We start from the raw sequence: 19,415 nt of genomic DNA, 5'->3' as shown, positions 1-19,415 counted from the left end.
AACAATTTGTAGAGCTGGTATCCCACCTTAGCACTGAGATTTTTCTTAAAAATCGATGTTTTCTAAGAGCAACTTTGTTCACTATGCAGGTAGTTGAAAGAACATTTTCCAAGCAACACTTCTCATTCTTGAAGTGCCTTTAAAGGAATGGTGGCAGTAAACAATGGCTTACACACTGAAGTACATTAGAATGACTGACAACATTCAGGTGCTCTTATTTGTTTTATAAATCCTTCAAAGTCATGACTGTTTGTGAGCATTGGTTCAACACAGATATAAACTTCTTAGTTAATGATCCTAGTGGCTTCTCTCTGCTCAAGGCACAGAATTCCCAGAATATGAAAAATTCAGTCCATTCACTCACACAGTCTGTTTTAGGATAAGATACCGTGGGCTTAGAAGGAGTAAGGAGTTGTCATCTTATTACAGGCTTCGTAAGGCTGTCAGCATACTCTCAGGCTGTATGATAGAGGACTCTCCCCTTAGCTTGGGGACAAGTGGGTAGTGGAGTGTTTAGATTTAATCATTGTTTTGAATAAAACAACATATCCCTTTAAAATAATTTTTTTTTAAAAAAAAAAAAAAGCTAATTTCAGTGGCATCACTAGTAGCTGTGAAACCTGAATCCTCCTCACTTTTCACAGGATGACACTCGCAGAATTTGCCCCATGATTATTCTGGACTTCAGTGCATGATTTTTGTGTTGATTGAATCTGTGTGCCATTTGCTTTTGTTTATATGAGAAGGAAGGTTGGGTCAAATATTTTTCTCAGTCGCCCTAAGTCTGTAGTTACTGTTGGTAGAATAACAAACACAGAGAAATAATACCTTCTGCCATTCTGGTAGCGTCACAGGGATTTGAAACATGATTCATTGCGACTTACCTATTAATATAAGGACGGGGATTTAATGCAAGCTGATTAAACTCAAGTTCCAAGTGGAAACACAAGACAACTATGCACAGTCTGTTCTAATGGGAACAGCAAAACGCCCATGCTAGGGAACTGAGACTATTCTTTTAAAGCCAGAGGGGGTAAATCTTGTCCTTCTCCAGGAGACAAGGGCTATTTACTTGTTCTCAGTTACAACCCTTCTTTTCATCCACAGACAACTATTTTTCAGAAACCAAGACATTCTTTGATGCCTTATTAAAACACTGTTAGTTTGCATCAAATTCTAATATTTTAGAATACTATATTTGAAGTATGTGGCTTGGATGCTTTAGACTTTCATGTTGGTAGCTTAGGTTATTAGTAGGTGTTAAAGTGAATAACAAATTTGTCTAATAGGATTTTCTTTATCTTAGATTTATAGATGAGCTACCAAAAGAAAATAAAAATGAGAAATCAAAAGTTGATCACATGAGAAAGGCATTTTGTGACTTATGGAATAAAAACTATTCTCTGCAGTAAAAAACAAGAGACGGAACTCCTTAGAAAATCATACAGATGATTAGAGTTGCAGAGTCATTCGGGAGCTGTCCTTTCTGCCCCGTGCGTTTCTGCTCCTCAGTTAGCTATTGCATTTTAATTCATGTTTATAATAGCAAACTCATACTTCTTTTAGATAAAAAGCAACGTGTATAATGTAATCACTTTTCACCGTGGTCAAACTTATCAAAAGAGCTTCTCAAATGAGAGGTGACCGGCAGATTTGAGACATTTCTTGTAGTGCTCTTACCTCTTGTGGGTTTTGTCAAATTTTGTATAAGTTCGTGGAGAAGTTAGGACCCTGGTGATCTACGGCTTCCTGGCTTCCAATCATCACGATGACCTATTCCAGCTGTTGAAACAGTGTGTGTTTGCATGGACTTCAAACCCTTCAAATCTTTGCTGCTTGTAAAGTCACAGACTGCTATGCTTCGATCCATTTTGAACTTTTAAATGTTCTTTCTGGAGCACAGTATGAGGTGCCCTGGCCTTCTCAGGTCACCAACAACTCTGAAGGTTCTCCGCACACAGCAGCAGCCTTTTTGACTGAAGCTGAAATCTGAGCAATAAGATCACAATGTGAAATGAAATTTATTTTTACATTGTTTGCCTTCAAGCTTTTATCCAATATCCATAGAGCTCTGTAGACCTACAAGAGTGTTATTTTGAGCGCTTTTGCAATTTGAATATCTTTTGCATAATTTCTTTTTTTTAATTGTTACTTTATTTATTTGCATTTCAAATGTTATCCCCTTCCTAGTTTCTCCCCCCACAAGCCCCAATCCCCTCCTCCCTGCCCCCTGCCTCTTTGAGGGTGTTCCCCCCACCCACCCACCCACTCCTGCCTCAGCTGCCTAGTATTCTGTATCCTAGGTCTTCAAGCCTCCACAGGACCAATGGACTCCCCTCCCAGTAATGCCAGATAAGGCAATTCTCCATTAATGTCTTACTATGCTGAGGCCATCTAACTTCCAGTATCTGTCTTTAACTCTCTAGATTCAACAGAATGCATTTGAAGCATGCTGGGGTTTGGGGTTTGTATGGAGGGGTTCTTGTGAACTTTAAGCCCATTCAGGAACAAAGAAATCCTTCTGGCATATTTTCGGCCCAATCTTCCATCCACTGTTAAATACACTGGTGGGCACTGATGGCGCTGATTAGAGTTGTGATTCCAGAGCTAGGTTCACGTGCAGCAGACAGAAATAAACTTTGTTACTTACTGTAAACAGACTTGGCTGAAAAAAAAAGTCAATAGCAGAAACACTCTTCTGTTTTCCTTCCTTCCCTTTCTTCCCTCCCTTTCTTCCTTCCTTCCTTCCTTCCTTCCTTTCTTTTTTTCTTTTTTTTAATTAGGTATTTTCTTTATTTACATTTCAGATGGTATCCCTTTTCCTGGTTTCCCCTCTGAAAACCTCCTATCCCATCCCCTTCCCCTGCTCACCAACCTTCCTTCCTTTCTTTCTTCCTTGTTCCCTTTCTTTCTTTCTTTTTTTCTTTCTTTCTTCCTTCCTTCCTTCCTTCCTTCCTTTCTTTCTTTCTTCCTCTCTTTTTTCTTTCCTTCTTTCTTTCTTTCATGGTTTTCAGTACTGTGCCTCACAAGCAGTTCTGATCAAAGAGACAGGTCTTTTCATTCCAAGAATCACTCAATCTTAATGTCAGATGACTTAGTTACTATCTCCTAAGGTACATATTTTCAATCCTATTTTAATCTGTTGGATGTTCCTAGAATGAATTTTAAGTACTTTAATCTTAGGTTATGTCTCTACTTGAATGAAGATTTTGTATGTTGTGTAATTTATAACTAAAAAAAAAAAAAAATCCCCATCGCTTTTCCTTCGTGATTTAAAGGGTTTTTGTTAGCATATTTCATATTTTACAGGGAACACTATGTTTCAGCATATCTGGCTCAACAATACTAACCATCTGAAACCTTTTCTGTCCTTTGTCCTCTGTCCTCTGTTTCGCCTATAATACTGAACACAGAATTAACCATTCTCTCTGTTCAGTCAGCCTGGTAACTGGTAGGCAGCAGAATTGCTCATGCATGCCTTCCCTGGTTATGTTCAGAGATGCATGGATTGCTCTCATGGTGCACACTTCATTCACTGCTGTCAGCATTTTCCTGTGTGAGCGGTTCGAGGTTTAGGTGGAGAAAAAATAATTCCTTGACTTAAAAGAAGTCCCCTCACAAATTGAAAAGACTTTTATACGGATGGGTTAAGTCACAGCTCTTTTAAAACATAAGGCTGGCCCCAGAGTAAATAAGCAATATGAGAGAGTGAGCAGGCCAAAGTCCATTCCTAGTGGCCACTCCTCCTTTGTGAGCCCAGACAGGCTAGAGCTGCTTCCTCATTCCGAATACAAAATACATCTTAAGACTGGGTAAAGAGGTAATTGGGGTGAAGAACTCTTGGGGAGGGATTAGAAGGGGCACCATTTGGAATGTAAATAAAACAACTTTTAAAAAGACTGGGTAAGGAATGTCAATAATGGGTAAAAAACATAATTAAAGCAATATATTTCTTGACACTGAATCCACTTTAATCAATTACATATCTATGTTAGAGATTAATTAAGGTGACTTACAATCATCCTTCTCAAATTTTAAGGCATTGCTCATTGCAGAGAACTTCAGGATCTAAGTCTACATTGGGACCTGCATGTCCTGAATTTCTAATAAGATCACAGAAGAGACCAATAGCACAAGTATTTATACACAGACCAGAACTTATGTCTGACATGTCAGCTTATGTTTTAAATATAAAACAGTACTAGGAACTAAATTAAAAATTAAGACTTTATGGATAACTTAATAAACTTTAAAAGAAATTAAAATACCTGCAATTCCAAGATGCTCAATATAGCTGAAGTCTGCATTTGCATGTGTGGGCATGCACAGAGGTTTGTAGCATCCTGAATCATTTCCTTAAGACTAGTGACAAAGAAACAACTCCTAGAAGATTACAAAATGTATGCAGGGCTTTCAGTTTAAGACTCAGAATGATAATAAACTAGCTCTAAAGAAAAATTGAGGACAACTAAAGTGCTGACATTTTATTGTAAATGGAGATTTTTTAGCATATATCTGTGAAAAATGACTTAATTCACTAAGGCATGGTCCCCTTTATCTTAAAAGCTTCTATTGAAGACCTTTCTCCTATTTCCAGAGAGCAAATTCTTGCCCTTGCCAGTCTGTAGTGTTACTCCCACAAGATACCCTTTGTGTTTTTGTGTGCACTGTGATAAAGTCAAAGTTCACTTTGTATTATACTGCAGTGTCTTAAGTTTAACACTTGTTACACAGAACCTGATTTATACTCCTTCTATTTCTTCTGTACAGCTTGTTGCAAAAATGAGTACCTTGGAAGATGTTTGGAGAAAAGATCTGAAGATGATCCGTGGCTACCCCATGATCTATGCTTTTGCACTCAATTGGGAAGAGATTGAAGAGTTCCAGAGCAGACCAGGTGACATTGTAATAACCACTTACCCTAAATCAGGTGAGTCCTGTGCCCTGAATGATCCAGGTCTAACCTGGTTTTTTGTCTTACTTTTTTTTTATTCATGTGTATGTGTGTAGTTGTTTGTATGTGAGGAACAAGTGTGAGTGTGTGAGTGGGTACAGAAGTGAGATGAATCCTATCTTCAGAGCTGGTATGAGCACTGGTGGGGAAGCTTGTTAAAATTTAGAGGGGAGAAGAGAGGTGCAAATTATGTTATGATATTATAATCTCAAAAAATATCTATTTTTTTTTTGCCGGGTAGTGGTGGCGCACACCTTTAATCCCAGCACTTGGGAGGCAGAGGCAGGCTGAATTCTGAGTTCGAGGCCAGCCTGGTCTACCAAGTGAGTTCCAGGATAGCCAGGGCTACACAGAGAAACCCTGTCTCGAAAATAAAAAAAAAATCTATTTTTAAGAAATATCACAAAAATGTTTCATGTTTACATGTGTGAGTTTCTCAAAGTATAAATAATTAAATAATATCCAAACCATTAAGACAAAGAAACTGATCACACCTTCTGTTACAGGTACTACTTGGCTTAGTGAAATTGTAGACATGGTTCTCAATCATGGAGATGTTGAAAAATGTAAGCGAGATGTTATTACTTCTAAAGTTCCAATGTTGGAGCTAAGCGTTCCTGGAGTAAGAATATCAGGTAAGATTAGATTACCTTGTGATTGTAATTCTTGTAAGAGTATTCTAACCTAACCTTGCCCTATTTGTAATTTGAACACAGAAAAAAAGAGACTAAAGAAAGAAAAAAGAAACGGAGCACAGATGTTTGCTTAATTATAAAGAATTATTCACTGTAGATATAGAATTAGTAGTAAAACATGCATCTTCTCACCAAGGAATGTACACAAATATTGTAACATTAGAAAGTAAGTTAACAATATCAATTCGACTACTGTCACAGAGCCAAAGAATAAAACTCTATGAGATATAATAATAAGAAAGATTACCTTAGATGGCATGTTAAATTCTAGTTACACATAATTAAGGCCCAGAGTTATACAGGCAGTTTGGGCAAACATAATGTAGGAACATGAAGCATTCAAGTGTTAATGGATTTATACATAAAAACTCTTAAGGCAATCATGGACTAAAGCAACAGTGGAGAAAAGTAAGGAATGGGGTGCAAAGTGACTTGAAATCATATAGTGTAGGATTAAACATATAGATGTGAAATGCTTAAAAGCTTCTTTAATTTTATTCTAAACTTGGTAGGGAAAATGATGAATGGAATTAGGCATGAGGGAGTCATTGAGTGGCATTTTTGTTGTTTAAAATACAAAGTCTACACAGGTGGCTATGAGAGATTGAATTTGTAATGCTAGAGATATACTTTAGATTGATTGGCTAACAGATCACCTAAGAAGTATGAGGAAAATAAAGAATGAAGGGTGAGCCCAGAAGTTTTTATTTAGGTCAACCAAATGTTTTATGAAGCCAGGAGTTTATTTGGAAACTTGGGAAGGATGTATCTGGATAAGGTTATTAATAATTCTGTATAAAATGTTATATTTCAGGTATTGGATATTTTAAATAATCACTTGAAAGATATTCATTTGGCAACTTTTCAGCATAATCAGCTCTTGGAAGCAAGGCTGTTGGCCAACAAAAGTAATCAAAACATAATGGTTATCCATAAAACAACTATCGTGAAGTGATTGAGAGAGTGGAGATAACAAAACTTTTAAAGCTAGGAGGGACGAGAAACGCCTGGTCATAAGGCAACTGTAAAATATCATTTTAAGCAAACCTGTTGGGAACCTAGATAAGAACACAGAAGAATAGTAGTAACCCTTCCCATACTTCAATTTAAACAGCAGAGTATAAACCCCTTACTGCCCTGGAAATAGCCCATAGCAAGAAGGTTTGTAACTTGCCGAAGAAAGGATCTGTTGGTCCTTAGTTGTAGTCTAAATTAGAAGGTAAAATAAAAGCTTGAAAATTAACAATAGCTTTAACACCACAGAAAAATATAAAACCACATAATGTAGATATGGGAGACAGAGTTCACTGCTGAAGGCAGGGTTAAGGGTGGAGTCCATTGCCATAGAGAGGTCTGTTGAAGTTTAACCAGGAGATGAAGGTGGCACTCGGTTTACTCTAGAGCCAACTGTGGATACCTTGATAAACTCCTAGAGGTCGTGTTTGTGATCTAAAAGGCTCAGTTAGCCCACCTCACTTGGAAAAATGGCTCTGAGACAGAGGAAAATGAGACATCTTTTATGAAATTTGAGGCAGGGATGAGGAAAAATAGGCATGAGAAAGACAGCCTAAGAATAACAGAGGGAAAGTCATGCCTATAGGAGATGACAACTTTCATTTCTCTGTACTGGGAAACATGGCTGGAGCTGCCAGTTTGGAGACTTGAGATCTGATGTGGAATTTCCTATGTTTTTAGTTACTATCTTCAGATAAATCCAGGACATCCAACCTCCAATTACATTTAAAATTCAGACCATAAAAGATTTGACTTAGAATAAGTTCATCCCAAAGATGTAAAAAAGAGACACAAATGAAAAATAACTGTTATTTATCTAAAACTCAAATTTAACTGGACACCTTAGATTTTTATTTGATTTTCATGAACTTATTACTATTGTTATAAAAGAATTGTGTTTAATATTTGTTGTGACCATGGAGTTCAGTCAACAAGATATTCACTGGTAAATAACACAAAGTACATTCATGTTTTGAGAGAATTTCCATTCTATTATATACTGCACGTTGTATATTATATTATTATTATATATAATAGAGTGATCAAAGGCAATAAGCATGAGAACAGTGGATCAGTGCATTTCTTTTGCAAAACGTTGCCTATAAAGAATAGGCTGCCATGGACATCTCTAAATAGTCCAAGCTGGCCTTGAATTTAAGATTCTCATGCCTCGGCCTCTTGAGTATTGGGATTAAAACTTTGAGCCACAATGACAAAGTACACACAGTGTTACATACAAGTAAGTGTTATACAGAACACTGGAACTGGATGTTGTATTATAAATTATTATAAAAAATTAAAACTGTTGTATTATAAATTATAAATTATTAAAATAAGTGGTTGTTTGGAGTCGATCAATCAAATGTAAGGGTTTTTTCAGAAAAATAGACTCTTTTTTTTTTTTTTTTTTGGTTTTTCAAGACAGGGTTTCTCTGTATAGCCCTGGCTGTCCTGGAAATCACTCTGTAGACCAGGCTGGCCTCGAACTCAGAAATCCGCCTGCCTCTGCCTCCCAAGTGCTGGGATTAAAGGCGTGCGCCACCACCGCCCTGCCCAGAAAAATAGACTCTTATGCTGAAAATAACAAGAATATATTCTATTAACAGATAATTTAAAGATTAGAGTAGTTCTTAGTGATATTGAAATTAAAGTATGCATAAGACTTTAAATTTTGTCTGAAAGACACGATAGAAATATATGTGATAAAATTCTGAAGAAATGGATCTGATAAATTCCAAGTTACTAAATAGTGTTTTATTTCTCACTTTTGGAATAAAGAAAATAAAACAAAACTCACAAATAATTTAAAAATATCTCACAAAGAGTAAATGATAGTAGATATTTTAACACAGTGAGGTAAATGTCCAACATTACACTGTTACCTGTCAACTGATACAACCTGCGAAATTCTGAAAAAAAAATGACTGTAGTTTATTTAAAATTCACCTGCATTTAATATTGCTCAAAAATGGAAAAATTTGTTGGATGACAGTGAGAAAACTCAACAGGAAAAGGTAATTATTGCATATGTATAAGAATCTGGAACCCACAGTGCAAGAAAAGGTTAGACTCTTGAAACTTATCCTGACTTCCACAAGAATGCTCTGACTAATGCACATCTAACACACACACACACACACACACACACACTCATATATGCACACACACACATGTGCACATACATGCACATCCACACGCACACAGTAAAATAGCATTTACAAATATTCATGGGAAAGATGAAGAAGAAATCTGAGCTTCTTTGATACTCTGATTTTTCTGTGTTTTAAACCCAGGTATTGAACTCTTGAAGAAAACTCCATCACCTCGGATAATAAAGACACATCTTCCAATTGATCTACTCCCAAAATCCTTCTGGGAGAACAAGTGCAAGGTACATTGTGGATGACAGGCCAAGCTTCCAGTCCAACCCTGTCCATTAACTCTTCTCATTGTAAGAAGTAGTAGCTTTGTGATACTGAAAACTGAACTACACTAGAAAGTGTTTGATTTTTTTTCTTTTCTCTCTCCTCCCATTTTCTTCCCTTCCCCATCTCTCCTTTATCCTCTCTTCTGGTCCCTTTCCTTGTCTCCTCTTCTCTCCTCTCTTCTCGTTCCATTTCATTTGTTTGAGGTAAGATATCACTATATATTCCTGGCTGGCCTTGATATCGATATTACCCTCCTAATCTTCCTTCTCCAGTCCCCCAAATGCTACAATAATAAGTGTTTGTCACTATCAACAATTAAGATATTTAAAATTAATTTTAATTTATATATATGAAGTTTCTAAACTTAAATGTAACAGCACAGTATTGTCACTTTTATCCCCTTCCTTCCCTACAATCATATGTTAATCTACAAAGAGTATTAAGAAAAGAATATGTATTCTTCCCATAATGTTTGTTGACATTATTTAGTGAAATATTTGTGACTGTTTACTCAGCAAGAAATTTCAAGTTCTTCATTAGTTAATCATTTATTTATTTTCTGTCTTTCTTTTCACTTATTCACTTTACATCCATCACTGCCCCTTCCCCTTCCCAGTCACCTCCTCTGACAATCCTTCCCCCATTCCCCTCCCCTTCTCCTCTGAGAGGGTGGAGCCTGCCCCCATATCCCCGCACCCTGGCACATCAAGTCTCTGTAGAAGGCCTAAACACATTCTCTCCCACTGAGGCCAGACAAGGCAGCCCAGCTAGAAGACCATATCCTAAAGACAGGCTACAGCTTTTGGAATTGCCTTGGGTCCAGTTGTTCAGGACCCACCTAGGGAGACAAGGAGCACAACTGCTACATATGTGTGGAAAGCCTAGGTATAGCTCATGCATGCTCTTTGTTTGGTGGTTAAGTCTCTGAGAGCCCCAAGGGTCCAGGTTAGTTGACTTTGTTGGTCTTCCTATAGAATTTCTATTTCCTTCGGGGCCACAGTACTTCCTCCTATTCTTCTATAAGAGTCCCATACTTCAATCCACTGTTTGGTTGAGTGTGTCTGTATGAGTCAGCTGCTGGGTAGAGTGTCTCAGAAAACACCCATGGTAGACTCCTGTCTGCAAGCATAACAGAGCATCACTAATAGTGTTAGGGATTGGTGCTTGCCCATAAGATGGGTCTCTAGTTGGGCCAAATATTGGTTGGCTATTCCCTCAGTCTCTGCTCCATTTCCCATCTCTACATTTCTTGTAGACAGGTTAAATTTGGGGTCACATGTTTTGTGGGTAGGTTGGTGTTCGTATCACTCCACTGGGGTTTCTGCCTAGATACAGGAGGTAGCCTCTTCAGGTTCCGTATCCTCAATGGTGTGAGTCCCAGCTAAGATCACCCCATTTAGTTCTTGGGCTCCTCCCCATCCTAGGACTTGAAATGCTCCTGACCTCCCCACCCTGCAAGTTATAGATTTCCATCCATTCTCATTGCCATCTTGCCATTTCTCTGTGCTTCCCACACCTGATCTTGAATTACTCTATTTCCCTCCCCATCCTCTCTTTCACTCAGTCCTCTCCACCTCCATTTCCCTCTTTCAACTACTTTATTCCCCCTTCTTCAGTGAGATTCAAGCATTCTCGCTTAGACTTTCTTTCTTATTTAGCTTCTTTGGGTCTTTAAAGTGAAGTGTACTGTAGGTATCCTGTACTTTATAGCTAATATCCACTTTTAAGTGACTATATACCATTCATGTCCTTTTGGATCTGGGTTACCTCCCTGAGAATGACATTCTCAAGTTCCATCCATATGTCTAAAAAAATCATGATGTCTTTGATAGTAACTCTGCTATGCAAATTATCTAGTTTTCCTTAGTTGTATTTATGTAAAGAATTTGGTGTGTGCAAGGTAAAAACAAAGATATAATTTTGCTTATATATGAAAGTATCATCCTTGTATGGTAACCAAAACCTTAATAAGTTCATGAGAAGAGATTCTACATTAGAAGTGCTGTTCGTAGTTGATGAAAACTGACGTAGAGACCCACAGACAAACATTAAGCATAGCTCAGGGCACCTCATGGAAGAATCATGGGAAAGATTGAGGGAGCAGGAGAGGTTCCCACAGGAAGACCTACAGAGCCCCCACAAACCTGGGCACATGGGGCTCACAGAGACGTAACCACTAACCAAAGGGCAAGAATAGACTGGATCTACCTCCTGCCACCATCACATATGTAGCATCTGTGCAGCTTGGTCTTCATGTGGGTCCTCTTACAATTGGAGCAGGAGCTGGAGCTGAGTTGGACTTGGATTCTGTTGCCTGGTTTTGAATTCCTTTGCTGTAGTTGGGCTGCCTTGTCTGGCCTCAGTGGAAGAGAGTGTACTTAGTCCTGATGACACCTGATTCTCCATGGTGGGTTAGGAGAAGGAAATAGGGTAATAAAATAGGAGGAGAGAAGCAGGAATGAGATGGGAAAAGGAGAGAGAGAGAAACAGATAGAGACAGAAACAGACATACATAGAGAGACAAAGAGAGACAGAGAGGAGGCTGAGCAGGAAGATGTGGGAAGCAGGCCAATAAGCAGTGTACAGTATTCCTTTATCATCCTTGTTTTAGTTCTTGCTTTGTCTTTCTCTGATAATGATAATACATAAGTCAAATAAACCCATTCCTCCAGAAGAAGGAGGAGGAGGTGAAAGAGGAAGAGGAGGAGGAGGAAGAGGAGGAGGAGGAAGAGAAGGAGGTAGTGATGATGGTAGAGGAACAGAAAGAGGAGGAGGTGGTGGTGATGGTTGAGGAGAAGGAACATGAGGAGGTGGGAGGTGGTGGTGGGGATGGTAGAGGAGGAGGAGCAGGAAGAGGAGGAGGAGGAGGTGGTGGTGGGGAGGGATGGTAGAGGAGGAAGAGAAGTACTAATAGAGATGCACTATCATCCACAATTTCTAGAAGAAAACAGCCTTTGTTATTTTATTAACTTATAATGGTATTTCTTTATTAATAATGCAGCATCCTTTGCTTTTCTTCCTTTCTCATGTAGATGATTTATCTTGCTCGAAATGGCAAGGATGTTGCTGTCTCCTATTATCATTTTGACCTAATGAATAATATTCAACCTTTTCCTGGCACCTGGGAAGAATATCTGGAGAAATTCCTAGCTGGAAATGGTAGGTAGGCCAAAGCCTTAGCTTTAAAATGTTAAATAATTTTTAATTTAAAATATTACAAAATTTAAATAATTTTAAAATTTAAATAATTGAGGGAAAATGAAAGGAAATTTTATAATTTTTAAAGTCAGAACATTCGAGTTTGGTATAATTTAATATATTAAATTCTATTGTAGGAAAGTACATTTAAATTTTTAACATAAAATTCAACTTGTAAGTATGATGATAATCACTGGCATATGAACACATTCCCAGTATTAAAGTCCCTTTTCATGTTTTGCTCATCATTAGATAGATCTCTATTATATATGCTATTTCTGTGATATTTAGATTCTAATTCTGTTATGTAATGAATTTTCTATGGGCACCGGCATGACTCAGTGGCAACCAATCTATTCTTACTTGGAATACTCTTTTTATAATGTATGTTTTAAAAGTTGATTGTACATCTATTATTGGTTAATCTTACCTTCTTGGAAGCTTATTCCATAGTCTCAGCTTCTTTGATTACTAAAATCCATGAAATGTTATTGCGATTGACTTATCACAAAAAAGACTTGATCTGATGAACACTTATAAAAGTACTTTTTTTTTTCTATTTTAGTGGCCTATGGTTCATGGTTCGATCATGTTAAGAGTTGGTGGGAAAAGAGGGAAGGGCATCCATTACTTTACTTACACTATGAAGACTTGAAACAGGTAATATATTAGATGTTTACTCCGAATAATGTGTATACCCTGTCATAGGAAAATAATTAAGTTTTATTTTTTTATTTAAATTTAGAATCCAAAATGAAACAGCTGTTTTCCTATTACCATGCCTCTTATCTGCAAGTCTTTCAGATCAGTAACCACTTTGAAATTGTCAAATCATTTATCTATATTTCTTCTTTTCTTCTTTCAGTTCGTTTGTGATTTTTCAACCCTCCTTTCATCCATAAATTCTACCCTGTACTTATCATGACATCACACTCATGATTGTATGCTTGGTATCTGTGTGAGCTCCCAGTTGTTTCCCTTTGCACTTGCTGTAGTGTGTCCTTCACACCTTTGTTCAGCATTTCCACTAATGTTTATCTGTAAATCATCCCCAGATCTTTATGTTCATCAGTTTGTAAATTGAATTTCAAATCCACATTTGAATTAACATAATGTGTTCCAAGGCAAACTCGATTTGTTTTGTTCTCCAACATGCCATTCTTTACAACTCTTATTTTCTTCTTTCAGTGTTGACTATATTTTTCCTGTTTTTCAAGGTTTCAGTTAGGTTGTGAGTATAGTATAACTAAAGTGTGTTCTTCCTATGTTCTAGATTTGGATTGAATTGCATGCTTTGTGTTATATTTCTCTTATTTTTTATGAACTTTTCCACTCTATTTTAGTTCATGAATTCAGCTAGTCTGTGTGATGTAACTTTGTTCAACATTACTGCAGTATCATTTGCCACTATTCTGGTGTTTTCTACCAAAATTGGACAATCATGAATACCCTCACACACTAATGAAAAATCCATGGAAATGTTTATTTGTTTGAAAAAATCCAAATATACAATTTAGAACACCTTTCTATGTATCATAACACTTTACTGAAATTTCTGATAATTTCTACAATTGTTCCAGTAAAATATTTGGAACATTATGTATAAGATAATATAATCTTCAATTGAAAACAAAAGAAAACAAAAAAAGGAAAAAACAGATAAACAAACATGGAACACCTTTCAATTCTCAAATCCAAGATGGAAACTAAAAACTTGTCAATTGTGAAACTATGCTTATAGTACTTAATATGGTACTCATCTTAAATATTGTGACTCAGTAATATATGGAGAAAACCTTTAAAGATGTGATTATTTTAAGAATGTTTGAATGTAGTAACCAAATTATTAGTGGCAGCATGTCCCTCTGTATGGTGATACTCTCTGAATGCAGTTCTTGGAGACCTCAGAGCATGTCTCATATTTTATCTCAAATAACCTGAAAATTTCCACTATATCATATTGTAGGTAGTTTGCAGACCAAAAGAGAATCTAAGTTACTCTAATTCTGAGTGAGGTCCTATGTTATCCTTGGAAGAATTTAGTTGATTAATTTCTTCATTAAGTTTATGTGATTTATTCAAAACAATATTTTCTGATTGATGTATGGACCAGTCCAAAGAACTTTTGAAGAATACCCAAACATTTTTTAAATCCTCCCTGAAACCTGTTACACATATTACTCTAAGTAGGCAGTAGTTTTCTTTCTATCATATAAACACTTTTACACAATACACTTTAGATAATACATACACGTGTATGTATATATACAGAGACACATTGTGTTGGTCTTGTTTGTTGAGAATGTGTTCCAAAGGAAGTCTCAATGAGCTCTTCTTTCTTGATAATGTTGCAGATACTGCATTCTCTACTTCCTGAAAATATTACCAAAACTTCTCTTACTGCAAGATGTCTTGCCAATACATACATGTGTATATATATGCACACACATAGCTAATAATATTTTAAAATGCCATTGTTTCCCTATTTAATAAAAATACAGTGCACTCTCTTCATGAATATGTCCTAGAATGTAATTATTTTTCCCAACTCATTTTTATAATTATAATTTATAATTTTCTCATTTATATGAACTCCTCAAATCTAATTCTAATGACTTCTCTTTCTTTTTAACCATTTTGGAAAACATTTCAAAGTTCTATACTAAGAGTTTAAGCTGTTTTTTCTCCTGGGAATTGACACCAACCAATTGTACCAATAGATGGTACAGTTTGTTAAATTCTAAATCACACCTCTCAGTTTAAGTTTTGATATTATTTCTTTTCAAAATCTTTGTGATATATCAGTGGAGGTTTAATGTCTACCTTAAAGTTACAAACATTAAGTCATGTTATTGTACAAACTAAAATGAGAAGATGAATTTTGATTAATTTTTATAGTTATGCTTGAGTGTTTCTGTCTGTGTATCTGAGTGCACAAACTCGCTGTGACCAGTGGAACCTGGTCCCAAGTAGTGAGCTATCCTGTACAGAGATTGGGATTCAAACTTGAGAACTCCAGAAGAGCAACGTGTGCTTTTAACCACTGAGCTGTCTCCTCAGCTCATTGTTTTCGTCATTGAATTAATGCCTTTCTGTGTAGCATGGCAGACCTTGAATTTGTTACCTCTCTTCCTCAACCTCCTGAATACCATAAGACTCAACCACAAGAACAGAATTCTAAAAGTTGCATTATTTTTTTAAATTATGTGAATGGTTTTCATTTTTTTTTATTTCCATGCATTTATCATTTAACTCACTGACAGAACCCAAAGAAAGAAATCAAGAAGATTGCCAGTTTTCTAGACAAGACCTTGGATGAAGAGACCTTGGACAGGATTGTCCATCACACCTCCTTTGAAATGATGAAGGAAAACCCCCTGGTTAATTACACCCATTTGCCAACAGTGATGATGGATCACAGCAAGTCCCCTTTCATGAGAAAAGGTAAAATTTCCCTGACTGTATGTAACTCTCTACTTTCTTGTGAAGAAACAGTTCTGACTTTTACTGCTTTATTTAACTTTTAATGCTTCCGTTCTTCATAGAAAATCAATGAAAACTAAAAATACAGTCAAAAGTTGCTTCATTAGATTCAATCTTACAAAGAAGAGTAATGTACATAGTTAACGAAGGTTCAATAAATACCTTTAACATTTGCTACTCTAGTTGTAGTTGACTTTTACAATTACCATGCATTTTCTTGTTCATCATTCCCCTTCATTCTACAAATTGGCCTAGACCTTCTTCTTTCCTCAATGGCTGTTTACCTAACAAAATTCAACTTCTTTAAAGCCTCAAATTGTTTAAAAAATAATTATCACTTTTATAAACACATCTTACTAAAAAGAAATTTCTTTTCCTTACAGGAAATTTTTCCTACTTACAGATATTATCTAAATTTCTGGAAGCAGGATCCAAATTTAACTTAAAAGACTACATAATTCACTCTTGAAAATATTTTTTACATTGAAGTAAATCATACCTATTGTGGGTTCTTATTTATAGTCCATTTCTGTAATAATAAATCAAAACTTAAAATAGATTAGTAACTTAAATAAATTAAAAGTTGTCTTCTTACTAATGTCACCTTCTATTCTGATTATTATTTATTGGAATAGAGACAGAGCAATAAGATCCTCTTTAGTGCTGGACAAAACATAAAACCAAGTATCTGTGTAGAGATAGACATATAATCAAAATAATTTGGAAATGCATTATATTATAATATTTTAGTAATAATTTTAACTAACAAGTATTAAATATATTAGGAAAACACTGTATTTGTCTTCAAAGATAATTTATAATATAACAGAACAAGGAAAAGTATTATTAGTATTATTTTAATTTGGAACAAAAATGACTAATGTATTTTTGACTATATATATTTTTACATATAAATTTTATTTAATTGAGATTTAAAAAGTAATCTCTTTTATTCAAGTCTTTCAAATCAGTCATGTCACTGAGTATAATTTCCCAAAGAGTTTAACTCCAGTCATATGAAGATGGATATAATCTCCTGATAGCTCAAAGACTGAAGAGTCCCACGTCTGTATTTGATGTTTTGTGTTGTGCAGCTTCATCATTCAAGAAAACATACTGGCTTAAAAATTATAAACTCTTTACACCTCCTGTACAGGAAGAAAATTGTATGCCCTGTGATTAGACTGATCCAAACTTTATCTGGGCTATAGTCCTTTCTAAATCAATAACATCAATTACATTAATTATCCAGCCAATGTTCTACTTACAACATTGACAAAATTTGTAAAATATAACATCTGTGGTATAAAACTTGGAAAAGTACTGTGTGAAATAATACATAAGAATTTAGAATAACTTAGACAGAAATTAAGCATAAACTTAAAATATTTGTGGCAATTGTCTAGATTCATTTGTTTATCCACTCCTTCAATAGGATGAATGTTTATCATATATAGTACAGGTTCCCCTTGAGTGCCTGCAGGAATCACTTGTTCCTTGAAACATTCAAAGTCATCTGTTTGTCTCACGATGGCTCAGAGGTCTCATTTATATGTTTGGTTTTTCTCATCTAAATTACAATTAATGTTAAAATCTTGTGAATTAGAGGACAAGTATCTTCCAATGAGAACAGAATTCTCATTTGTAAATTCCAGGAAATTAAGCTCATCTGTTTCCTATTTGATGGCTCTACTAGACAATAAACAGTTAACAATTTTCCAGACTACAACTGAGAAAATAAAATGTCTTCTTACCGCTGAACATGGAACTATAACTCCATGACCAAGGACAGTGAGGAAAAAATATAGCATCTCTCCTATGAAGGAGTATTCTTGCTGAAAACTTAGATAAGAAAATCATCTGTCTCAAAATAACTCTTAAAATATAAACTCTGTGCTTAGTTAGAGGCCTCTCTTTTGATGATAATATTTATTTTTAAATGATGGTATAAAAACAGTCATATTTATCAATATGAGGTTATTTTTAGAGATCCATCTGACATCTTTGTATCAATATAACTATATGTGCATATATATTAAATCACTTTCATTCAAGTTAGAATCAAACTAAGAACATATTTCTTTGTTCTTTCATATTAAAATTATCTTTGAAGCAAATGCATTATTTTTCAACTTTATCCTTTAAGTATCCAGCCTTTCCCTGGTGTATATTAGTTTTCTTTGTAATTCATGTTTAACTCTTTCATGTATTCTTATTATTTTTAGGTATTGTTGGGGACTGGAAAACTTACTTCACAATGGCCCAAAATGAGAAATTTGATGCTATCTATAAGAAGAAAATGTCTGGAACAACACTTGAGTTCTGTACAGACATTCAGAGTGCCTAATCTGCAACTTGAATATATAATTTTTTGAAATAGTAACTTGGCAGGTAAATCAAATAAATTCATGAGGGGAAAAATATGCTTTAAAAATGCTGATGAAATATATCCTACACATTACTTAGCAGGTAATATTACAAATTATTTAGAGCCAAGGTCTTTTGTTATCTTATTTTTCAAAGGGTATGTCTTCAGATTCCTTGATTACTGAATTGAAGAAATACATTTTGTGATTTTTGAAAAAAAAAAAAGAAGTTGGTCTGATTTTATTATAACATGGAATATAACTTGTTTCAGGGTATGAAACTTGCATTCCCATTCTTGAGAAACATATTTCACAGGAGATTGTACTTTTCTACTGTGTCTTCCATGTAGTACATAAGTACTTAGAGAAAGTACTTAGAGAATGCTAAGTACTTCTTAGAGTTATGTTTCCTTTGCTATTGAAACAGTCTGCATGGTTGCACATGATCTGCATTTTCTACAGTTGCCTTGGTTTCCCTTTCCTGAATATCTCACCCAGGACACTGTGCTCCCTGGCTATCTCCAGGTTTTCATGCCATTCTGTGAGTTATCAATAATTCTTCAATAATGTTATTTCATGTTCCAGATCAAGTAGCTGAGACTTGGAAATATTTTAAATTTTCTATATTTTATCTCATTTCTATGTCTCCAAAGAATGAAAGATTTACAATTTTGCTTAAAACTCCCTTGAGATGGGAGCTTATCTCTGAGAGACTACTCAGGGGCTGTAATCAATCCCTGCCTTACCTACCTACGTGGAGGATCCTCTCAACAGATCCTTTTGAATTTCCTGAAACAAACTCTTATGTGCTGATCAGATGACCTGTGCTTAAGTGTGTTTGGACCCTTCAATAGTGTTTTCATTTCACATGGTGAAATTATCACTGTATCTGAAATTGTCCTTAGTGCCCAAGGGAGGGTTATTAGACTGAGGATCATCAGTCCATCCACAAAAAGGAGTGGGGTATACATAGAAGGGTCATATGGATAGATACTTTTATGGATAATTTGTCCCAGATTTAGTAGCAGACATGTTAGAAATATTTTTCTATATTTTATCTCATTTCTAAGACTCTGAGAAATGGAAGACTTTTATTATTTTGCTTAGAACTCTTCCCTTGAGCTGGGGAAGCCTACTCAATGCCTGCCCCATTCATATCCAGATATGTCTTGGACATGGCTATGTATAACTCTGTGTGAAAAGGTTTTCTACCTGTAGGTAATATCAACCTATGTAAAACTGCATCCAAAACTGTCTCCAAACTAAAGCTGGTTAA

General features: G+C 35.6%; 1 protein-coding gene across 1 annotated transcript; it reads left to right on the top strand.

The window, feature by feature from the left end:
• The first annotated feature begins 4,726 nt into the window (after positions 1 to 4,726).
• Positions 4,727 to 18,365, top strand: Sult1b1 (sulfotransferase family 1B member 1). Its single transcript, XM_031342028.1, has 7 exons — positions 4,727 to 4,930; positions 5,461 to 5,589; positions 8,958 to 9,055; positions 12,125 to 12,251; positions 12,856 to 12,950; positions 15,554 to 15,734; positions 17,999 to 18,365. Exons 1-7 carry the CDS (start codon positions 4,783 to 4,785, stop codon positions 18,118 to 18,120), a joined length of 900 nt encoding a protein of 299 aa, XP_031197888.1. The 5' UTR covers positions 4,727 to 4,782; the 3' UTR covers positions 18,121 to 18,365.
• Positions 18,366 to 19,415: the final 1,050 nt, after the last annotated feature.

The sequence above is a fragment of the Mastomys coucha genome, unplaced genomic scaffold (genome assembly GCF_008632895.1).
Source record: "Mastomys coucha isolate ucsf_1 unplaced genomic scaffold, UCSF_Mcou_1 pScaffold22, whole genome shotgun sequence".
NCBI classification, from domain to species: Eukaryota; Metazoa; Chordata; class Mammalia; order Rodentia; family Muridae; genus Mastomys; species Mastomys coucha.
This window is presented reverse-complemented; position numbering and strand designations above follow the sequence as displayed.